General features: G+C 44.9%; 1 protein-coding gene across 6 annotated transcripts in view; it reads right to left on the bottom strand.

Moving 5' to 3' along the window:
• Positions 1-109: 109 nt before the first annotated feature.
• The window catches only part of HMGXB3 (HMG-box containing 3), a 47,361-nt gene continuing 26,340 nt past the window's right edge, over positions 110-21,130 (bottom strand). For 5 of the 6 annotated variants that reach the window (XM_055324761.1, XM_055324763.1, XM_055324764.1 and 2 more), the window contains 10 exons: positions 20,165-20,314; positions 15,950-16,251; positions 15,313-15,440; positions 10,809-10,946; positions 9,801-9,985; positions 6,258-6,477; positions 5,293-5,426; positions 4,344-4,460; positions 2,526-2,735; positions 110-1,519 (listed from right to left, as the gene is read on the bottom strand). In XM_055324761.1, coding sequence (XP_055180736.1) covers positions 1,052-1,519; positions 2,526-2,735; positions 4,344-4,460; positions 5,293-5,426; positions 6,258-6,477; positions 9,801-9,985; positions 10,809-10,946; positions 15,313-15,440; positions 15,950-16,251; positions 20,165-20,314 — 2,052 coding nt within the window. In that variant the 3' untranslated portion in view covers positions 110-1,051. The remainder of the gene's footprint in view (positions 1,520-2,525; positions 2,736-4,343; positions 4,461-5,292; positions 5,427-6,257; positions 6,478-9,800; positions 9,986-10,808; positions 10,947-15,312; positions 15,441-15,949; positions 16,252-20,164; positions 20,315-21,130) is intronic. The other variant, XM_055324762.1, reaches the window with a different exon arrangement.

Below are 21,130 nucleotides of genomic sequence, written 5' to 3'. Positions count from 1 at the left end.
GGTCTCTTCCACCCTTCATGTCAAGTGACCAGCTTGGCACCTCAGAGGCTCAACCACACTGCACCCCACACAATGAGCATGGAATTGACTCTTGCTTCACCAAAACAGATAATTTAATAAATTTTATTCTTGGCAGGGGAAGAAGGAGGGGAAAAAAGCCACCTACTCCACTCCTCTCAATAAATTAAATAACACACGGCCAATTCCCGTGCCCTAAGCAAACCTTAGGCACTTGAGCCAGTCCCGCTGTTTCCTTATGGCCCAGTCTGCTTCCCCTTCACAGAAGGGACTTTTTCCTACTGCCGCCAGGTTATGTCATGCCAACGGGCCACATCCCCTCTGAGGTGAGGGTCCAGGGCCCAGAAAGGATGTAGGATGCAGCAGCAGTGGCCAGGGAAAGGAGGAAGGGGATCCTCTTCCTCAAAGCTCAGAGCAGAGAAGACAGTCCTGGAAGACAGCTGTGGCTGTTTCTCCCTCCTCAGCTTCCCTTAAACTTGGGTGGAGGAAGAGGAGGAGGAAAATGCATCCCTCCTCTGGGAAAATCAAGAGCCCAAAGGGACCCCTAGAGTTAATGAGGCCCCCAAGGCCCCAAGTCAAAGGCAACAGGCTAAGGAAGTCATGTGGCTGCAGGGGCTAGAAAGAACATTCCCCAGGGGTGGCAAGAGAGACCGCAGCAGCCTCCCCACCTAGCGCTGGACTCCGCCTTAGCCTACCCCAGGTTCTCCACCCTGACCCACAGGAGGCTCCAGGGAAGCCACCAGCTACCAGCACTCCCTCAGCCCTCCCTTCCTCTCTGCTGAGCATACGATGTCCCCCAAGTGCTCTCTCAGGGCTCGTAAGGAGTGTCCTGGTGCTTCTCCTGACCCCCAGAAGGTTGAGAACCACGGACCCCAGGCCCCACCGTGCTCAGGAAATGGAAGCTCTTTGGTCAGTCCCAGCATCAGAGGCCTCCCCAAAGGTGAACATTCCTGTCAGTCCCCTGGATGGATCTGCCTTGGGCAAGGGCCTCACTATGGCTTGAGACGGTGCAGTCCCTGTGCAAGAGCCCAGCTTATACTGTCACTGCGGCCACCTCTTCTTCCTCACCCTCCTCCTCTGCCTCTGTCTTGATCTGAGCAACCCCAAGGCGGTAGAGGGTATCTCGGATGACCACCTCGCCAGGCTGGCAGCTCTGCACAATATCATGGATCTGCCGGTTGACAATTTCACGGCTGGTGAGGAAGTCCATGAGGCGGTTGTAGAGGTAATAGTGGGTGGCATTGTCAAAGGCAATGGGCCGCTGGCGGACACTGTTTGGTTTGCTGTCTGCTATGGAGGCCAGGATGGTCGCATAGGGTGCCAACTCAGGGCACAGGGCTGAAGAGTGGTGCCCAGTGCTGGGGTCACCAGGACTGGGCTGTGTGTCTAGGTGGACGATGTGACGTGTGGCAGTCTTGGTGACTGGGTGCTGGACAGAGTGCTCAGCCTCCATCATGTCCACGGTATAATGCTGGTCCAAGAGTTCCGGGCAGGATACGCTCTAGAGATAAGAAACCACTCTGACATGAGAGAATGACTATGGTAAAAGCTGTATGGTGGGTGAGAGTGAAGGGGGGTGGTGTCAGTCAGCCCTACTGAAACCCTCAAGTTACCACATATGCTCACATCTCCTGGGGCAAGTCCCCTCTCCTCTTCCTGGGCTTCCGTCTCCTTGGGAGGACAGTGACAGTCACAGAGGCCACTTCCCAGAACAGATGTTAGATTACCTGAGCTGCTATTGCTTATTACTATGCCTAGTCAATTCAGGCTGGGCTGCAGGGGAGTGGAGAGCGGGGCTCTCACTGAGGCTCAGGTGCTTTTCAGCAGTGCCTGGCACAACCTCCCAGAGCCAGTGAGTCCCTGGGAATAAGGAGAAGGTAAGTGATGATAACGTCCCCTTCTTCCTGTTGCCAGTCCTAACGGCTCTTCCAGCAAAGTGCACGTATGTCTGGTAGGAATCACTGCCTGGTACAAAGCACTAAAATACTGAGATGAGGGTCCTGCCACTTATCTGCTATGTAACACTGGACAAAGTCCATCTCCCCTCTCTGGACCTTACTTTACATTTTCCTAAAAGGAGAGGGTTGGCTAGAGTGGGGTTTTCTAAGCCTCTGGGCCTCTAGATCACAACAGGTATGCCATGCAGTACATTCACAGTCAGAACCAAGACCTGATTGATCCAGGCCTTTAGTATGCCAATGTGCATGACATCTCCCAGAGGCAGTACTGTTAAAGGCTTATCAGTACTTGGAAGGCAACCCCTTTGACCCCAAAATATCTGTGCTTGGGACACCTTGGGCACTCTTAAGTGATATGTAGGGGACTCACACACACACATACAGGTCAGTAAAAATCTGTGCAGTAATGCTGGCTCAGAGCATCAAGACAAAATAGTAGTTGAGACAAAGGATGCTAGAGATGGTTCCCAGAAGGCCTTCCCAAATAACCAGGAGGTGAGACATGGTCAGTCTGTGGGACTTATTCTAGTTTCTCAGAAGGGAACTTACCACAGGTGGCTCTGCGGGGCTAGAGAAACAGCCCTGGTTCCTCCCCCACATTTGGTTGGTCAGCTCGGGGTAGCAGAGGTCAGCACATAGGGCCACTGGTGTGGCCATGTCTACCACGTAGACAGGTGGCCAATGGCGGGAAGAGACAAGCAGATCCACGTGGTCACGGGCACTCTCACCTCGCACAAGATACTTGGAGCCACAGATCACCTGAGCAGGGAGATGGAGGGCGTAGCACAGAGTTAAGAAATCAGCAGACAGAGTTGAGTCTTCTTCCCAGAAAGATGAATAATCAGGTTTCATGACTAAAGCCATGGCTGTCCTGCCAGAGCCCAACACATTCTGCTTCCTATTTCTGTCCCTAAATAAAGTTGCCAGCTCATCCCTGACTTCCTGAAAGAGTACAGCTGGGAGCATCTGGTCTTCAATCGAGGCCAAGAGATCCCCAACCCCACCCTCCACACTGCCCTACTAAGTACCATCTTGTCCACAGGCTCCAATTCCTAGCCACACAGCCCCAGCAGCTAACAGCTGGTTAGACGTGGGGGTTCCTGGATCCTATCCCAAACCTAAGGAATCAGCCTTTGGGGATGGGGTCTCAGCATCTGGGCTTTTGAGCAGCTCCCCTCCAGACCCGGATATGCCAGCCAGATGGGAACCCCATGTAAACTAGTAAACGCCTCCACTGACTGCGCTTCCCAGGAGCCACTTCATTGCTGGGGAGGAGGAGCTGTGTGTGCAGTGGGGACCCGGTGTCTCCCTCCACCTCCCTTCCTTCACCCCCACCAGTCTTAGATATAACCTCTAGTCTACCGCTCGCCCATCACAGCCCCGAGCTCTGTAGCTCTCACAGCTGTGTGGTCATGTGCTTCTCATGAGACAGTCCCTAGTCAACAAACACAGTCCTCTGCTCAGGGTCTGTTCTGCCAGGGGAAAGGCATCAAGCCTGCCCCTCAAATACAGCTTTTATTGAAGAAGTTGATAATCAGATTCTCTTTTGACAGCCAGTTGCCATGCCCACTCATGCAGCTGAGTGAACTGAGGGCTCTGCTAGGAGTCCCTCCCCCATTTGGTACCTGTTCAGGGGGTCTTCAAACCCAGTATCTTCCTGAACCTGCTTTGTCATACAGTGTGAAACTTTCCCAGAGCTATCCCAGTGACTTACCCTGTCCACGCTCCACAGACTTGAGGTGTGCCCTCCTTAAACCAAATCAGAACTACCTCTTCCCCAATTCCTACTCAGAACAGTCCAGTGCCTCAGAAGGAAACCCAGACTGCTAATGCGGCCTACAAAGCACTACATGATCTGGTCTCTGGTTACCTCTCCAGTCTTCCTCTTCTGGGCTCACCATGTTTCCCTACTCAGAACTTAGTGGTCACCCTTCCCTCTGCTGGAACATTCTTTCCATATCTCATCATTGGACTTTCAGCCTTCTCTGGCTGCCCCAGACAGGAGCTCCCTGTTGCCTTCTATCTCAGGGATTTGTCTTGTTCCTTCAGAGCTAGCCCCCTAGGCCATGGTAGCTCTATTTCTTCTCTAAGTGAGGTCAACTAGAGAGGAATGACATCTTCACTAGTCACCTCTGTACCTTCAACAACTGACACAGGGCTAGCATCTGAAAGGGTGCTTAATATTCACTGATGATGACCCAAGCTCCCTTCCTAGTCCAAAGCGTGGCATCTGACCCAAAATGAGCTATTCCACAGGCTGTCCAGTGATCTAAGTGCCAGCTCCCACAGGATAAGCTGATCAACCAGATTCTGTGTGGGCAATCTGTCATGGACAAATTCACCCCAAGCTCCTCGTTATCCACTTACCTGATGGGGGCACACCTTGTAGATTTTACCCCCTGTGAGATGAGGTGGGGGCTGTCTAGCTCTGGTTCCATTCTGTACAGATTCATAGAGAGCCAACAAGGAGAAGCAGAGCTGTTCCTGGAGCAGGACAAGATTAAAAACAAAGTAGTAAATGCTAAGGGACCAGGCTTGGTGTGCAGCACCAAATGCTCACTTCAATACCCAAAGTAAGAGAATAAACTGTCAAGGCCAGAGTATGCCTTGGAGCCTTACTAACTTAATGTCTTTTAGGTACAGATGGGGACTCTGACGCCCTGAAAGGACCAGGTCCCAGAGAAAGCCAGCCAGAGTGATCAAGGTGCCAGAGTCTTTGAGGCCTGGGGGTCTTCCTACTTTTCACAGGGTAGGGAATGCTTCAAAAAGAAGCTAATATTTGAATCTGAACTTGAAGGAAGCATAAAATGTTCAAAAGAACATTAGTTTGAAGAAAAGTAAATAATGAATGGATAATGCACACACACATAGCCTCTGTCCCTTTCTCCCTACCCCTCTCTCTGGATATAACAATGCTCATTCACAAAGGGCCTGGAGAGGCGATAACCACACACTGCAAAACGCCTTCCTCACAACCTTGTCAGGTCAGTATTTTGGTTATTTCCACTTTGTAAACCAGGAAAATGAGGCTGAGATGAAAGATAGCTTATCCAAAGTCACACTTAGCGGGAAAACCAGTATTCCTGACCCCAGAGTCTGGACCCATTACCTTGGCCAGAAGAACTGATTGGAGGGAAAGGCCTTGCATACCTGTCATGACCTGGCTGCAAATGATCCCCCAGGTCTCCCTGACTGCCAGCAAGTACCTTGTGTACCACATGGGCACTTGTTGCAGATGCTCATCTCCTTGCTCAGAAAGCAAACCACCAGTCTGCTCCCTAAGTCCCTGTCTGCACTGAAGCCCCCCCCCACTCACCTTGGAGTCCTCTGTCCCAAAGGGGATGCCACACTGCCTCAGCAGGTGCTGGAGCTCCTCCTCACTGTAGGAGCCGATCTCCTCGAGCTTGCAAGTGCCCTCGTGGAGCAGCCTCACCAGGGCACTACCATGGCCTGTAAGAGACGACCCTGCTGAAGGGAGGACACTGCCACCAGGCAACAGGGGTTACAGGGAGTCCCTCAAGTGTGAGGATGAGAACCAGGGAACGAGGCCTAAATCCGGCAAGCAGTAGAAGCAGGCTCTGCCCTGAGCACTGCCCTCCGTGCTGAGGGAGGTGGACTCCAGGCGGGTCTTCTAACTTCTGCAGATATTTCAAGTCTCTCAGAACTGGCTTTTTGACCTTGAACGTCTAGGATAGAGATCCAGCAGAGTGCCCTTGCAAAGAACTCGAAAATCGGTATGCTTTTCATCTTTTAAGGTTTTTCAGAACCAAGATCTCAGAGGATTACCACAAGGGCAGCAACACGATGAGCAGTGGGTCTCATTTCAAAACTGTACCGCCTAACCAACAGTGAACTATGTGGAGGTGTTAAAAAGGAAAATGAATTTTAGGCCCTAAAACATCAAGTATGAGGTGGGACCTCAGCATCTAAAGTTAGGAAGTACTGTTTGAGAACTAGTGGATCACAACATACTCAATACTTATAAAATCACCTCAGTGGGTCATATCCAGAATTTTAAAAATGAAATAGAACAGAAAATACATTCCACTTCGTAAGGAAAAGTACTGTTTTGTGAAAGGTGGCTGCGGCTCTTCAAAATTCTACACCTGACTTTAACCTCTAGGGAATTTCATGACCCCTTGTCATGATCTTTCTATTAAGAGCCCTCTAAGTGGGCCTTCCTCCACCCCCTTCTGCCACTGATGCTATCTGGCCATGGAAATGTTCCAGCCTCTGGACTGGGCCCTTCCCTGACCCGAGTGAGCCACCAGGTGATCTTACCAGGTACCGGCTGCACATCCAGGTTTTTGTCCTTCTCGGTGTTGACGACCACAGCGCCTCTCATGAGTGGTGGGAAGAAGGGGGCAATAACAGAGGCATCAAACTTGGTGATAGGGATGCTGGCAGGGAAGGCCACCTGCTCAATCACCTCTGTCTCCATCGTGGCCCAAAAGTCCTCCACGTTTACCTCACTGGGGCCCAAGAACTCGGGCCAGGTGAACTAAAAGGTCAGGATAAAAAGATCAAACTATAGGAGCCACAGAGTATCAGCAACACAAGAGTCCACCATCTTGATCCACTCAAGACAACAAAGGTGGAAGGTGTCAGCCAGCCATGCACTGCTGGGCGCCCCCAAATCTGATATCTTAGTACCTAACTGCCTTTTGGCCACATCCATCTCCCCCATACCATAGCTCTCCCCAATATTTGAACAGCTCTTAGGCCCTTCTGCATCTGCCTTTGTTCAAGTCCTTTCCCTGACCTGCAAGGAAAGGGGAGCTACCACCAAATACCTGTTACAGGTCGGACACTGTCTGATTAACTATTGCACAAGTCTGGGGGCTGTCTGAGGTGAGACTACCACAGCAAGGGGTAGAAAGAGAATGTGACTGAAGGTCTAGTTCCAAAGGCCAAGCCCCCTGTTCCCCGCCACCTACAGGGCTAGTGCACACTGTAACTACACAAGTCTCCCACCACACTTCGCAGTCACTGAGCCACCCTCTCCATAAAACAAGGGGGCAAGGAATGCCAACTGAGCATACTGCTGTGTGTACAAACTGATGTGTGACTGTCTGACTGTCATCAGTCTAGGGGGTCCTTCTCTATGCAGTCCCTGAGGGGAGAGGCCACCAGACAGTCTCCTCATGGACAACTGCCAATTTGAGTTTAGTTCAGAAACTTGTTTCACCTCACTGACTTCAGAATACCCTTTACCTGCTTCTCCACACAGGCACCACATCACTTGCCACAGGGAGTGGTGAGAAAAGAGAGTAGACCCTGGTCTCTAGAGAGATATAGCCAGTACCGTAGAGAAGAAGAGACATGCATACCGAAAGTGAAGGGAATTCTACTTGATTCTGTGGGAAAGAGCCTTGATCAGAAAGGCAGGTGCCAGTTAGGACTAGGAGAGGAGTTTTTGCAGGGAGGTGGGCATCTGTGGTCTCTATAGCTAGATGTGTTTTTAAAATAAAACTTGGGCTCAGAGTCCCAGGAAATTCTAGTGAGCATGGCAATGCTCATGAGCTCAGACTCTGGAGTCAGACAGTCAGACCAAGGTCAAGTCCCAGCTCCACCCCTCCTGGCTGAGTAAGCTTAAATAAAACCCCTGGGCTTCGGTCCTTTCATCTACAAAAATTCACAGGGCTGAGGTGAGAAGTGAGTCAAGCCCTGAGCACAGCATAAGAACTGGCATATGTAGGGTGGGGGTGAATGGGTGATGGGCACTGAGGGGGGCACTTGACGGGATGAGCACTGGGTGTTATTCTGTATGTTGGTAAATTGAACACCAATAAAAAATAAATTATATAAAAAAAAAGAACTGGCATATGTAGTAACATGCTCAATGAATCCCAGCTGTGTCACTATTAACACTGCCATTAGATTACCATTTGACAAGCACATCCGAAAGAGTTTGAAAATAGACTCTTGGTGAGATAACATAAAAAAGCAAAATTTTTATAGTTCATTTTATCTATGAAGAACACTTAGAAGATTCCAAAAAGCATTATACTTACTTTCATATGTCTTGTTATGCACCAGCATCCTTCAAATGGGATACATGAACAAGATATAGACTTTTTTTTTTTTAATTGGGAAGAAAAGGAGGAATATACATTAAATCTCTAAGAGCCTCAGCTGGCTATGCCAAAACGCATCCAAGCTTTTCTCTAGAGGGCTCACAGCACCCCTGGTGGTGAACAGGTGAGCTGCAGGTCCAGTGCCTAAACAGACACTTCATGTTGCAGTGCTCCTTCTGGGATGGAAAACTCACCCCCACCCCTCACACCCGCTACTACTAGCACACTCACAGGTACTCCATCCCTATGCAGGCAGACCAGACCTCCTGAGTATGATCATGGGAGAAAGTTCAGCAATCTATGCAATTTTTTAAAAAACACCATGTACCAGGTCAAGAAAGATTTCTATTATTCTCAGTTTAGTAAGAGTTTTATCATAGATGGTGTTGAATGAGAACGAAAGCCTTTTTTACATCTAATGAAATAATCATATGGGTTTTTTTCTTTTAAACTATACAAGAGCAGGGCAGCCCAGGTGGCTCAGCGGTTTAGCACCGCCTTTAGCACCGCCTTCAGCCCAGGGCATACTCCTGGAGACCCCGGATCGAGTCCCTTGTCAGGTTCCCTGCATGGAACCTGCTTCTCCCTCTGCCTGTGTCTTTGCCCCCCTCTCTCTCTCTCTCTCTGTGTCTCTCATGAATAAATAAAATCTTTAAAAAATAAAAATAAACTGTACAAAAGCAAATTATATTTGTATATTTTCTCATGTTGAAACAATGCTGCTTTCCTTGGATAAGCCTGTCATGATGGGTTACTTCCTTCACTGTTAGATATGATTGGCTATTATCCTATTCAGCACTGTGGCATCTATATTCATGAATACAAGCAGCTCCAATTTGTTTTCTTATATTAAAAGTCTGGCTTTATTTTCAAGGTTATCTAGCCTTATACAATGAGGTGGGGAAATCTATCTGCTTTTGTCATCTATGATTAGAATATTTCTCGGGTAACTGTTAGAATTAATGTATGAAGCCGTATAAATCTGGTATTATCTTTATGTGAACATTTTTTAGTTAAGAACCAAGTCACAGATCAAAATCTATCCACAGTTCTCCATCTCACTCGGTCTAAGTCCTCACAGTGGCCCACATGCCCCCATGGAGAGTGGCTTCCTGCAGTCTCTCGAACCTCACACGTCCTACTGTTTTCTCTGCCAGTCACGTGCTCCAGTCACATGGCCTCCTTGCTGTTCCTCAACCATGCACAGTAAGCCCAACTCAGACTGTTTTGCTTCTCTCTCTGCCTAGAATATTCCTCCCCTGAAAGCTACTTGGACTTCAGATTTCTCCTCAAATGCCACCGTATCAGAGAGGGCCTCCCTGATTACCCTCTAGAAAACAGGAATCCCCCTCTTTACCACACTATTCTCTTCTTACCTCCTTTACTATTACTATGTTACTTTTAATTACTACATACTGTTTATACAATAGACATTAATATAATATATACAATTATTAATAATGTTTGTTTCCTGTCTCCCCAAATCAGAATTTGAGCCCCATGAACACAGAAACTTTATGGGTTTCTTACTGCCATGTACAAGCATCTAAAAAATGCACCTGGTTCATGTTTAATAATTCGTTGGAAAGTAACAAATGCCTCTATTTCCATCCAGCCTTCCTTAGATGAAAAAGCCACTCGCCTCCCCCAGGCAGGACTAGAGCCATCTGCTCCTGGGACAGCATGTAGGAAGGTGGCTGCCGAGTGAGTGTGAAGACAGTTCTAAAGGTGGCCAGGAGGCACTTACTTCCACACTCTTCAGTGCCAACACGTTTTCTTCATTCCTCTGGGCCATTTCCACTTTGGGGGCAATACCACAGATGCCACAGATCATGTCATTATAGTCTCGGACAGTGAGGCACTCGAAAGCCCAGTAGCCATTGCACAGCAGCTCCTGCAGCTGGCTCAGCTCGTCTGAAGTCAGAGTCTTTTCTGCAAGGAGAGCAAGAGCTCTGAGAAGGTCACAAAAAAGACCCCTAGGTCACTGGGGATGAGCCAGGGACCAGCAAGAATAGCAACTCTTCAAGAGTGTTCCTCTAAGGACACTCAAGAGCACCAACCACCCCAAGGGTCAAACACCCTGGCCTTCAAGGGCTTGGGTGGCAACCCCTAAGGGCAATTCCAGTCAGTTATATAATTGTCTTGCACTAACACCTACCAGGCACCAGACTGTGCCGACAGCTTCAGATACGTTATTTCACTTACCTCACACCTTTACAAAACAAGCTATTCTCATTCTCAATTTATAATTGGAGAAATTGAGGCACAGAAAATAACTGGCTCAAAAATCATACTGCCACTAAGTGGCAGAGCCAAGACTCAAACACATGGCTGTCTGACCCTAGAACTTTTGCCCTACTCCATCTGAGCTCATAGCAGGCAAGGTGCAAGGGAACTGAAGTCTACAGGGTTAGGAGGGAAAAGTATCAAAAGAAGGAAAGCAAGTAGAAAAACAATTTCTAATATTAAGGAGGGTGGTCTCCACCTTCAGGTCTCAATATAACATGCAGCAAGGCCAACTCTACTATGATCCTTTGATCATAGAGTCAGCTTACTTTTGTGTTGAGGGTCTCTGGATGGATGGAAAGACTCACACTTTGGGCATTTGTAAAATTCAAAAGGAGGAGTGTACCAGGGAAGCCAAGAATGTCTCCTTTTCAACTATTAGACTCTCCTCTAAGGTGATTCAACCAAAGCCCATCACTAAAAGTTCCCAGGGAACTCAGGACTAGTACGGGAAAGGGAGGAAGCCAACCTGTACCTGTCTGTTCCTGCACCGACTTCAGAACAGCACTGATGGACACCCTGGGGTCCTCTCCCAGCTTGATCTGGTTCCGGATTGCAAAAAGCAAGTCCAAGCTCACTAGTAGCTTGTTCCCCACATTAAAGAGACCTGCAAAGTTAAAAAGAGGCAACAGAGACACTCACTGTAAAACATCCACAAATGGCAAAAAATTAGAAATAAACTAAATACCCAGTAGTAGGGGAACAGTTACATTAATTATGATACATTCCTAAAACAGAAAATTATACCTCATTAAAAAAGAATAGGGACGCCTGAGTGGCTCAGTGGTTGAGCATCTGCCTTTGGTTCAGGGCATGATCCCAAAGTGCTGGGATCCAGTCCCACATCGCACTTCCTGCAGGAAGCCTACTTCTCCCTCTGCCTATGTTTCTGCCCAACTCTGTGTCTTTCATGAACAAATAAAATCTTTAAATAAAATAATAAAAATAACATAGACCTAATTGCTCTGACATGGAGTTGTTCATAATACACTGTTAAATGAAAAAAGCCAGCCATGAAATCTGTAGAGAAATTTAAAAAACAAGAACAAAAATCCTCTCTATGGGCCACCTTAGCCCTCACGACCACCATGGCCCACTCTTCCTCTATTTCTTAATGACTGCACTGTGGGTAAAGGCCAGGAGCACACTCCAGCCCAGAGATGTGTAGGAGATATAAAAAAGCTACAAAATCACCCCTAACCAAACAAATCCCAAGATAAAAGACTCAGAGGGATTTATATGCAGTCAATTTAAGACAAATAAAAGAGGATGATTTTATAAATATAAATTTTTTTTTTGCACAAAGTACAATTCACAAATTTGCACAAAATCAGGTTCTGGAACGTGCAACCATGAAAGAAGAGTATGGAGGAGTGGGGAAAGCCTTTCTGGGCATGATACCAAATGCTGAAACCATAAAGAAGATCAAATCTGATTACATAAAAATTAAAACAAAAACAAAAAGCAAATAAAATCCCCAAAAGACAAAAACACTTTGTGTCAAAAAACAAAACAAAACAAAACAAAACAAAAAAACAAACCCACAAACAAGTTAAAAGATGACTGATAAAATGAATGGGAAAGAACTCAGTCAACAAAATATTCCAATGAATGGAAATGTTTACAAAATTCAAAGAAATTAAAAAAAACAAAAAACAAAAAAACCCCATATAATCCTCCTTGTAATCAAAGAAATGCAACAAATTAAGAAATGATACCCCAGGTTTTACCCATCAATCTGGCAAATTTCAAAAAAATATTGATCTACAAAAAGTTCCTAAAGCTGCTGAGTTTAGCATGATCACTAGATAAAAATTCAATAGACAAAACCCACTGTGTTTCTACACTAATACTGAACAGTTAGAAACTGAACCACATCATTTAGCACTGAACACAGTAACTTAAATATAACAAAACGTGTACAGGATCTACATGCTGAAAACTACAAAACACTAATGGAAGAAATAAAAGAAACTCTAATAAAATGGAAAGGGATAAGTTTTTAGGGATTAGAAGACTCAATATTTTTAAGCATGTCAAGTTTTCACAAATTGATCAATGGATTCAACGTAATCCCAATTAAAATTCTAACAGGATTCTGCAGATACTGAGAAGCTGATTTTAAGATTTATACAGAAATGCAAAGGAACTAAAATAGCCAAAGTAATTCAGGAAACAACAATTCAGTAAGAAGAAGGCTGGAGGTCCCACACTGATTCTAAGATCTACTACATGGCCGTAGTGACAAAGACCAGTGTGGTATTGGCAAAAGAATAGACAACATGAACCAACGGAACAGAACAGACCATAGAAATAGACCCACACATATATGATCAACTGTTTTTCAACAAAGGAGCCAAAGCAATCCAGAGATGGCTGACCAACTCTGTTAATTTACGAGTCACTGAATTGTACACTTAAAATGAGTTTAACACTATATAAATCATAACACAATAAAAAAAAGTGGAAAAGAATGACCCAACTACATTCCATAAGAAACTCATTTTTTAAAAAACATGAAACTCACTCAATGCAGAAAAGACTACCTTTCAACAAACGGTGGTACAACTGTATGTCCACATGCAAAAGAAGAAAATAAAGAACTCAATCTGGGTCTCCCACTAACAATTAACTCAAAATGAATCACAGACCTAAACACAAACTACAAAATAATAAAACCACCAGAAGAAAACATAGAAAAAATATTTATGATAATCTTCACCTACAGAGAGAGACCTTAGATCATTAAAAGCATAATCCCTAAAAGAAACACTTGATGAAGTGGTCTTTGTTATGACTAAGAACTGTCCTGTGGAAAATTCCATTAAGAGAATGAAAAGTCAAGCCAGAGACCATAAGACAACATTTGTAAATCACTTATCTGACAAAAGACTTATGGATCCAGGATATATAAAGAATTCTCAAAAAAAAAAAAAAAAAGAATTTTCAAAATTTGATAGTAAGAAAACAATCCAATTCAACAGGCCAAAGATGGAATAAATACTTCACCAAAGGAAACACATGGATGGCTAATAAAACCATGAAATGATGCTCAATTTCATTAGTCATTGAGGAAATACAAATCAGAACCATAGTGAGATTCCACTTCACACAACTATCAGAGTGGCTTAAAAACAAGAACCAAAAAATGGACAATACCAAGTGCTCACAAATGGAGCAAACCAGAACTCTCACTAACTGTTGGGGGTAATGCAAAATGGTACAAACATTTAGGTAAACAGTTTGGCAATTCCTTTAAAAAAATTAAACCTACACTTAGCATATAGCTCAGCAATTTGACTCCTTGGTATTCACCCAAGAGAAATGAAAATTTGTGTTCACAAAAGCTGGTATGTGAATGTTTATAGCAGCTATATTGGTTAAGTGTCAAAATCTGGTAACAACATAGATGTCTTTCAACAAGTGAACAGATAAATTGTGGTATTCCACACTGTGGAAAACTACTCAACAAACATTTAAACAATATAATATAGATGGCTCTCTTTTTGAGAGAGTGTGCATGAACATGAAGAGTAGCAGAGAATTCCAGAAGACTCTATTCTGAATGTGGAACCTGATGTGGGGGCTCGATTCCAGGACCCTGAGATCATGACTTGGGCTGAAACAGACACTCAACTGACTAAGCCACGCAAGTGGCCCCAACATGGATGACTTTCAAAGGCATGATGTGTAATCAAAGAAGCCAGATTCACTTAAAATGCTACTTACGTTGTATATCAACTATACTTAAAAATTTTGTCATTTTTAAAAATCATTTTTAAAAAATGCTACATATTATGATAAATGCCATTTGGAAAAGATGGAGCTATAGGAATGAAGAACATTATCAACTGGTTGCTAGAGGCTCAGGGGGAGGGGCAGGTATGATTATCAAAGCACAGTACAGGAGGGTTCTGGGCAATGCAACTGTTCTATCTACTTATGGCGTTGGCAGTTACACATCTAGGTGCATTTGTCAGAACTCATGCAACTGTCAAACGACAAAGTAAAACTTCACTATATGTAAATTTAAAAGTAAAGCTAAAATTTAAAAAACATAATCCTGTGTACTACTGCACTAGACAGACTGAAGGGAAATGGCGCTCTCGTTAACTGCTGGCAAGAGCATAAAATAGTACAAATAGAGCAACACAAGACATTAAGAGCATGAATTCAAAATAAGGCACCATAAGGTTCTGAAGACAAATAGAAAAACAAATATTCTTTCATCTTCAGCACTCAGTTCTACACGTGAAATTCAAGATCCAAATTCTGACAGTGTTGGTACATGGTGAATGTTCCACAGATGTTTGACATTGATGAATGTATAGGGGGAATGCGTGAACACACAGCAATTCCATTTGGAGCACTTATCCAAAGGAAATAATTAAGGCCTATAATTAACCATGAGTTAATTATAAAGAGAATTCTAAAATGGAGTCCCACACAGCCCTTAAAAATGGTCATGGATTTCTCTACTTGCTGGCATAGGAAGATGCCCATGATACACTGCTAAACTTAAAAAGAATATTCCAAAATGATGAATAGCACAATCCCACTTTTGTTGAAACAAAAACTATAAACCCATTAATCTCATACTTCCTTATATTCTCTATAGATGAAAATAACACATCTGAAAGATTAAAGAGCATAATGTTAAGTGTTTATCTCATAGCAGCACAATTACTAGTGATTTTAGTTTCTTTTTTAGATTGTCAGCATGTTCCATTTTTTCCACAATGGAGATGTTATTTAGGAATGAACTTTGTTTAAAGATCCCAGATTAAGAGTCCTAACACTTGAGAGATAAACATCATCTTCTGGGGCTGAGACACCCAGGAGGAAAAATTCCCTCTCCCTCAGAAGCCCCATCTGAGAGAAGGTCCAGCGCTCAAAGGAGCAGAGGTGTGACCCACAGAGGCTGTTCCCAAGCCTGCTTTGGGACCTTTGAGGGAAGAAAGGCTGACACCCACCTGTATAGATGTCCATGAAACTGTGCAGGGCCAGACAATGAGGATTCAGACACACCTTCACCTGGGCAGTCACCACCTGCAGCCGGCTGGCTGTCAGCAGCCAGCACTCCTGCGGCCCAGCCAGGGAGCTAGTACCAAAACATCACCAACAGAAGAACAGAAGGGAAATCAACGTGATGCAGTTCCTGGGCTCAGGGATCAATGGCAAAATTCTCAAGACTCTAATGAGGTAGGCAAATGAAGGTGCCGAGTGGACTTGTGTTCCAGGGTTTTCTAGGTGGGTATTCCCACTCTGTTGGAACGAGGTCTGTGAAATCACCCCTAAAGTTAACGTAACTCTGGATTTATTACCCAATTTAACCAATCCCCCTGAACTCCCAAATCCAAGCTTTGTGCTGGATAGTCCAGATGTAAATAAAATCCTAACTTGGTGACAGTAACTTTCAGGCATTTTCCAATAGAAATAATAGATAAGTACTATTATTTTACTTTAGCAATTCAAAAGCAAAGGAAACTTAAGAGAAGCAGAGAATAACACCTTCAAAGGCTATAGTTTCACAGCTGTCTGAAATAAGGTACAATATGGCCGAGGAAGACCGGGCACTACAGACAGGGTAATTCTGAAAGGGGTGCTTACTTTTGTCCCCCTTTGAATAATGGGCTGCTACAGAGTAGGCACTGCGTGGATGGAGACTCATAATAATTCGACCAAGACGTTTGCTCGATGGTGACTGTCTCCTCACTCACGTTGGACAGAATGAGTCGAGAGCTGTTGAGTTCGTGAATCAGGGCGAAGACCTCGGCCAGCTCTGACTCGTTCTCAGGAATCTGCAGGACTTTGCGCAGCAGCTGCAGCGTGGACTGGCGCTGGATCTCCCTTTGGGCCAGGCTCAGCGGCTCTGTGGCACTCAGCACATCTGGGAGGGGGGAGCTGACCTCCTGGGAAAAGAGCAGACTGAATGATCAGCCAGCACCGAGACTCAATCAGAGAGGCTACAGGTAACAGAGGGACGGGCCTGGCCATGGTGGAGGGGAGGAAACCAAGGCTTCAAACCAGCTCAGTTAGTAATTTGCTTTGTGACTCAAGGCAGATGCTTTCTCTCTCTGGCGCTGGTTCTCTCTCAGTGAAACAAGAGGATGACACACACTGCTTAGTAACAGTTCTAAGAGTCGGCTTCCATTCACCAGGGATAGGGTTTGGAAAAGAACACACCCAGGTCTCACTTCTGGACATGCCACCTAAGAGCTACACCTGTGTGACCCAAAGCAATATACTTAAATCTTTCTGAGCCTCAATTTCCTTACCTATGAAATGAAGGATGAAATACTAGTTATCTCCTATAGTTGTACAGAGTAAATAAAATATTGCAAGTAAAGTACTTGGGATAGTACCGGGGAAACAATGAAAGCTCTATGAACAACAGTTTCAATATGTAAATAAGTAGCTGCATTGCTTCAAGTATTTCTCTAACACCTTTATCTTGCGGGTACAAGGGAACTATTTTAGACACTAGTCGGAGGCTTTCAGGAACAAGGTTCTGAAATGCTCATAAAAATAGGTCCTTTTTAATGGAGGTTCCTCCCTAATCCCTTGTACAAATGCAGTAGGAATCACTCCCTCCCTGATACTCCCAGCGTCCATTCTTTTACTGCAGAATTCACTGACTCAAAGTTGGTGAGACTATTCCCTCATCTTTGGTGAGTATAAGCATCTTTTCCGTGCTTGTTTACACATTCTCGATACCAGCATAAGAGCACACAAAAATGCTAATTCATACCTGCTGGACATATTACATGTTGCTTTGCAGAAATTAATTGCTTAATAACAAGAAGGAACTTTCTATTAACTCTGCACACCTACAAGAACTCTTACCTCATTATAAGTTTGGCTACCTATCTTTATCCCCACACTAGACTGTAAGCTCCTCAAGAGAAGGGACCACCTCCTATTTATCTCTGTATCTCCAAATGCCTGACCTATAGTAGGCATTCAATGTATGCTTGCTGAAAGAAAGAATGAATGGCTGCAGAGAGTTGACATGAGGAGTTGCCCTGGAAGATAGTGTGTTCCCAGTCATGACTATGTGAACCATGGACTGGAAGAAGAGTTGGCAGGAATACTGTATCCTTTTGCTCGGAGTCACAGATGCAAGATGGAAAGGGATGAATATCATTCCTGTCCAAAGTCTTAATTACAGGGATCCCTGGGTGGCGCAGCGGTTTAGCGCCTGCCTTTGGCCCAGGGCGCGATCCTGGAGACCCGGGATCGAATCCCACGTCGGGCTCCCGGTGCATGGAGCCTGCTTCTCCCTCTGCCTATGTCTCTGCCTCTCTCTCTCTCTCTGTGTGACTATCATAAATAAATAAAAATTTAAAAAAAAAACATTTAAAAGTCTTAATTACAGCCTCCAATTACAGCATGGGCCATGCACAGGAAAATGTATGGCCACCAGGGGACTCCAAAGAGCATGACAAAGGATCCGGGGTCTCTGACCAGTGTTTTAGTTTATGAACAACAGGACTTACATTTTATTTCTCTAAAATTTAGTAAGCTGAAAAGAGACAGAATGTCAGAAAATAAGTGTCCTGTGGGTAGGCAGCTATCAGCCTAAGACAGAAGAATATAAATACAAATCTCAAAAAGTAGGATTTGAAATCAAATGGCCAGAAGTCCTGACCATTCCCATTTGACCTGGAAAGGTAGGTCATCTCATTACCCCAGATCTAGGGACCATCATTCATTTCCATTCTGCATACCACATCAACAGCTACAATCAAATAGGAGAAAAGAATGTTCAGAGCCTCTACTTATACAGAACTCAATTCCATTCTATAATCACTGATCCACACATTGAGTATGCATATTCCAGGGTCAGAAGGTACGATGAAGGGATGCCTGGGTGGCTCAGGGTGTGATCCTGGGGTCCTGGGATTGAGTCCCACATCGGCTACCCTGCAGGTAGCCTGCTTCTCCCTTTGCCCATGTCTCTGCCTCTCTGTGTCTCTCATGAATTAAAAAAAAAAAAAAGAAGAAGGTGGTATGGGAAAATAGATATACCTGCCCTAAAAGAGATTATGATGTCACAAGGAGCTAAGAGGAAGTCAAGACACAATGTGGTCAACCTTAAGTGAAGAGTACCACATTAGAGCATGGAAGATCCAGGAAGCTCATTGCCAGCAAGGGACAGCCAATGGAGCAAGAGAAATCTGATGGAAGCTATGGATCTATTTTACATGCAATTTCAGGGATTTACACTTTTTTTTTTTTTTAAAGATTTACCTATTTGAGAAAGAGGGTGTGCTTGCATGAGCACAAGTGGGAGAGGGAGAGGGACAGAGAATCTCAAGCAGATTCTGTGCTCAGCACAGAGCCCAATTCCACGACCATGAGATCAAGACCTGCACTGAAACCAAGAGTCTGATGCCCAACTGCCACCGAGGCTCCTCAGGGTCTACAGACTCCTTAAGGCTCAATTCTGAGTTTTCTCTGGGTCTGATGGCCCTGAGAATAAAATATCCAGACGGAATCCACCTTGCCTGCCTTTTTTGTCAATGGAGAAACTAAAACTCTGAAGAGGGAAGGCATCCAGCTCAGGGCCAGGTCTCTCGATTCCTGGTCCCTGTGTTTCTTCTACTAGGCCATCAGTGCCCACATACTTTACCTCCACTTCACTTTCTCACAAGGACAACCTCAGACCACTACCTTGAGCATGGAAACAAAGCCAGGACCAGGGGGATGAGATTCATCAGTCAGGAGTTCCCCCTGCCCCACCCCTCCACATGTATTGAAAACAGCTTGAAATAGTTCCTCACCACCTCAGTAGTCCTGTCCACTCCCAAATCCCCAGAAGTCTCTCTCCTGACATAACATCTGGGCCTCACTCTGGCTCAAGGACATTCAATGTGACCCTATTGCCTAAAAACCAAATTGCCTGGTCTAGCACTAAGGATCTTCCACAATATGACCCCAACATGCCTTCTGAGCCTTATTTTCCATACCCCTCCCTAAATATCCTTCTCTTTTAGGTGCCTGGACCACCCTCTCTAGCTCTTCACTTTTAACCTTGCTTAACCCGGAGTATGGCATGCCCTCCCCTTCCATCCAAATCCTGCCCACTGTGCAAAGTCCAGCTTAGATGTGGAGTGGCCAGGCTCCACCTTGGAACCTGACCTGGTCTGGATGCCATCCTGTGTTGCCCCAAGGCAGATGGGGAAGACTGTCTTCTCACCCCCATCCTACTCATTCTATCTGCTGTCTCAGGTGTTACATTTTTCTGTTCAGTTCAGGAAAGTCACAGGACCTCTGATAACACCCATTTTTCCTGGTTCTGATAAATAAAAACACCAGCCCTAAGGAGCCAAGTGGAATGTGTTTTACTATCCAAACAGCTTGGTCCAACTTCAGAGAAATTTGCCAAGACTGCTAGAAGTAAAGCTCTGTGTTAAGCCACAAGCTCTGCAAGGAACCTGAGAAGCAGTGATCTAATCTACAAAGTCTTTGGGTCAGCCTTCTCCAATTCCCAAAATAGTCTCTGAGCTAAAGAATGTAACCCTTCTATCCCTCTCTTCTTCAGAACCCTCCTTACAGCCTGTATTCCATTCTCTTTGGAGAATGAACTCTTGGTCCACTGGGCTAGAAAGTTCTCAGAGATTAGGGTACCTAGGCAACCTAAACCAAACTTAACAATAAAGATAAGCAAATCTGGAGAAAAGGTGGCTAGGCTCAGAACTTAACTGGTTCTAATTCTGGTGTTCTATCGTCACGTACTAAGAAATCATCTTACTTCTACTAAAACAGGTGCACTAAGAGCTCAACACAGGGCTAGGGAGTGTGTTCAGGGAAAGAACTCACGAGAGCCTTGGTGGTTTTTTCAGTCCGGTCTTTGGCAAGGTTAAAACCGCAGCTGGGACAAATCCTCGGCTTATGTCTGTTGGTGTAGACATAGTTACAAGAGGGATTCTTGCATTTTCCCCGGCCTCTTGAAGTAGCCAGGCCCAAATCCTAAAAACAACAACAACAACAAAAAAAAACAATATTCAATTTTACAAAAGTGACACCTGAGCAGAATCAAAACCAGGATGACCAGCTATCAGTCAATCAAAGAGTGACAACTGCAAAAGCAGATGTGGACTAACTTCCAAAGGGCCTTGAAGCAAGATCCTTTTCCTGTATTAAGTTAAAAGTTACCCCCTTTCGACTTAATACAGCCTGAGTAATTTTGGCAAGTCCTTCTCCTCCATTTGTGAAAGAAACAAGTGATGAGTGGACTCTTAAGAGTCAGGTATTCAAGGCCATTGACAGAGTGAAGTACGCCTGTTCTAACAGCAGGCTGGTCACTGTGGTGAACTAAAGAGTGTGCACCCTGCCTAAAGACAATCGTGACCTTTGTACAACCTAAGCTCAAATCTCAGGGATCTAGGCTTCTATGACAAATAGCTATCTAATCAACCAAAAAGAAAGGTCCTGAAAGTTGCCCCGGATGGTAACCCTAGTAGCCTCCTGTAGCCAAGGGACAGGGAAGTAAAAGTACAGATGGCATGGAGAAGGTAGTAATTAGGTCTCTGGGAAAAAGAAACCTGAGCAGACATCCAGGGTAAAGGAGATATTCTTTTTTTTTTTTAAAGAAGATTTTATTTATTGATTCATGAAAGACAGAGAGAGAAAGACAGAGATGTAGGCAGATGTGGGACTCGATCCTGAGACGTGGATCACACCCTGAGCCAGGGGCAGGTGCTCAACCGCTGAGCCACCCAGGCATCCCTAAAGGAGATATATATATATTTTTTTAATTTATGATAGTCACAGAGAGAGAGAGAG

Source organism: Nyctereutes procyonoides, unplaced genomic scaffold (assembly GCF_905146905.1).
Source record: "Nyctereutes procyonoides isolate TBG_1078 unplaced genomic scaffold, NYPRO_anot_genome, whole genome shotgun sequence".
Taxonomy (NCBI): domain Eukaryota; kingdom Metazoa; phylum Chordata; class Mammalia; order Carnivora; family Canidae; genus Nyctereutes; species Nyctereutes procyonoides.
Note: the sequence above shows the minus strand (reverse complement) of the source record. Positions and strands in the feature narration are given on the sequence as shown.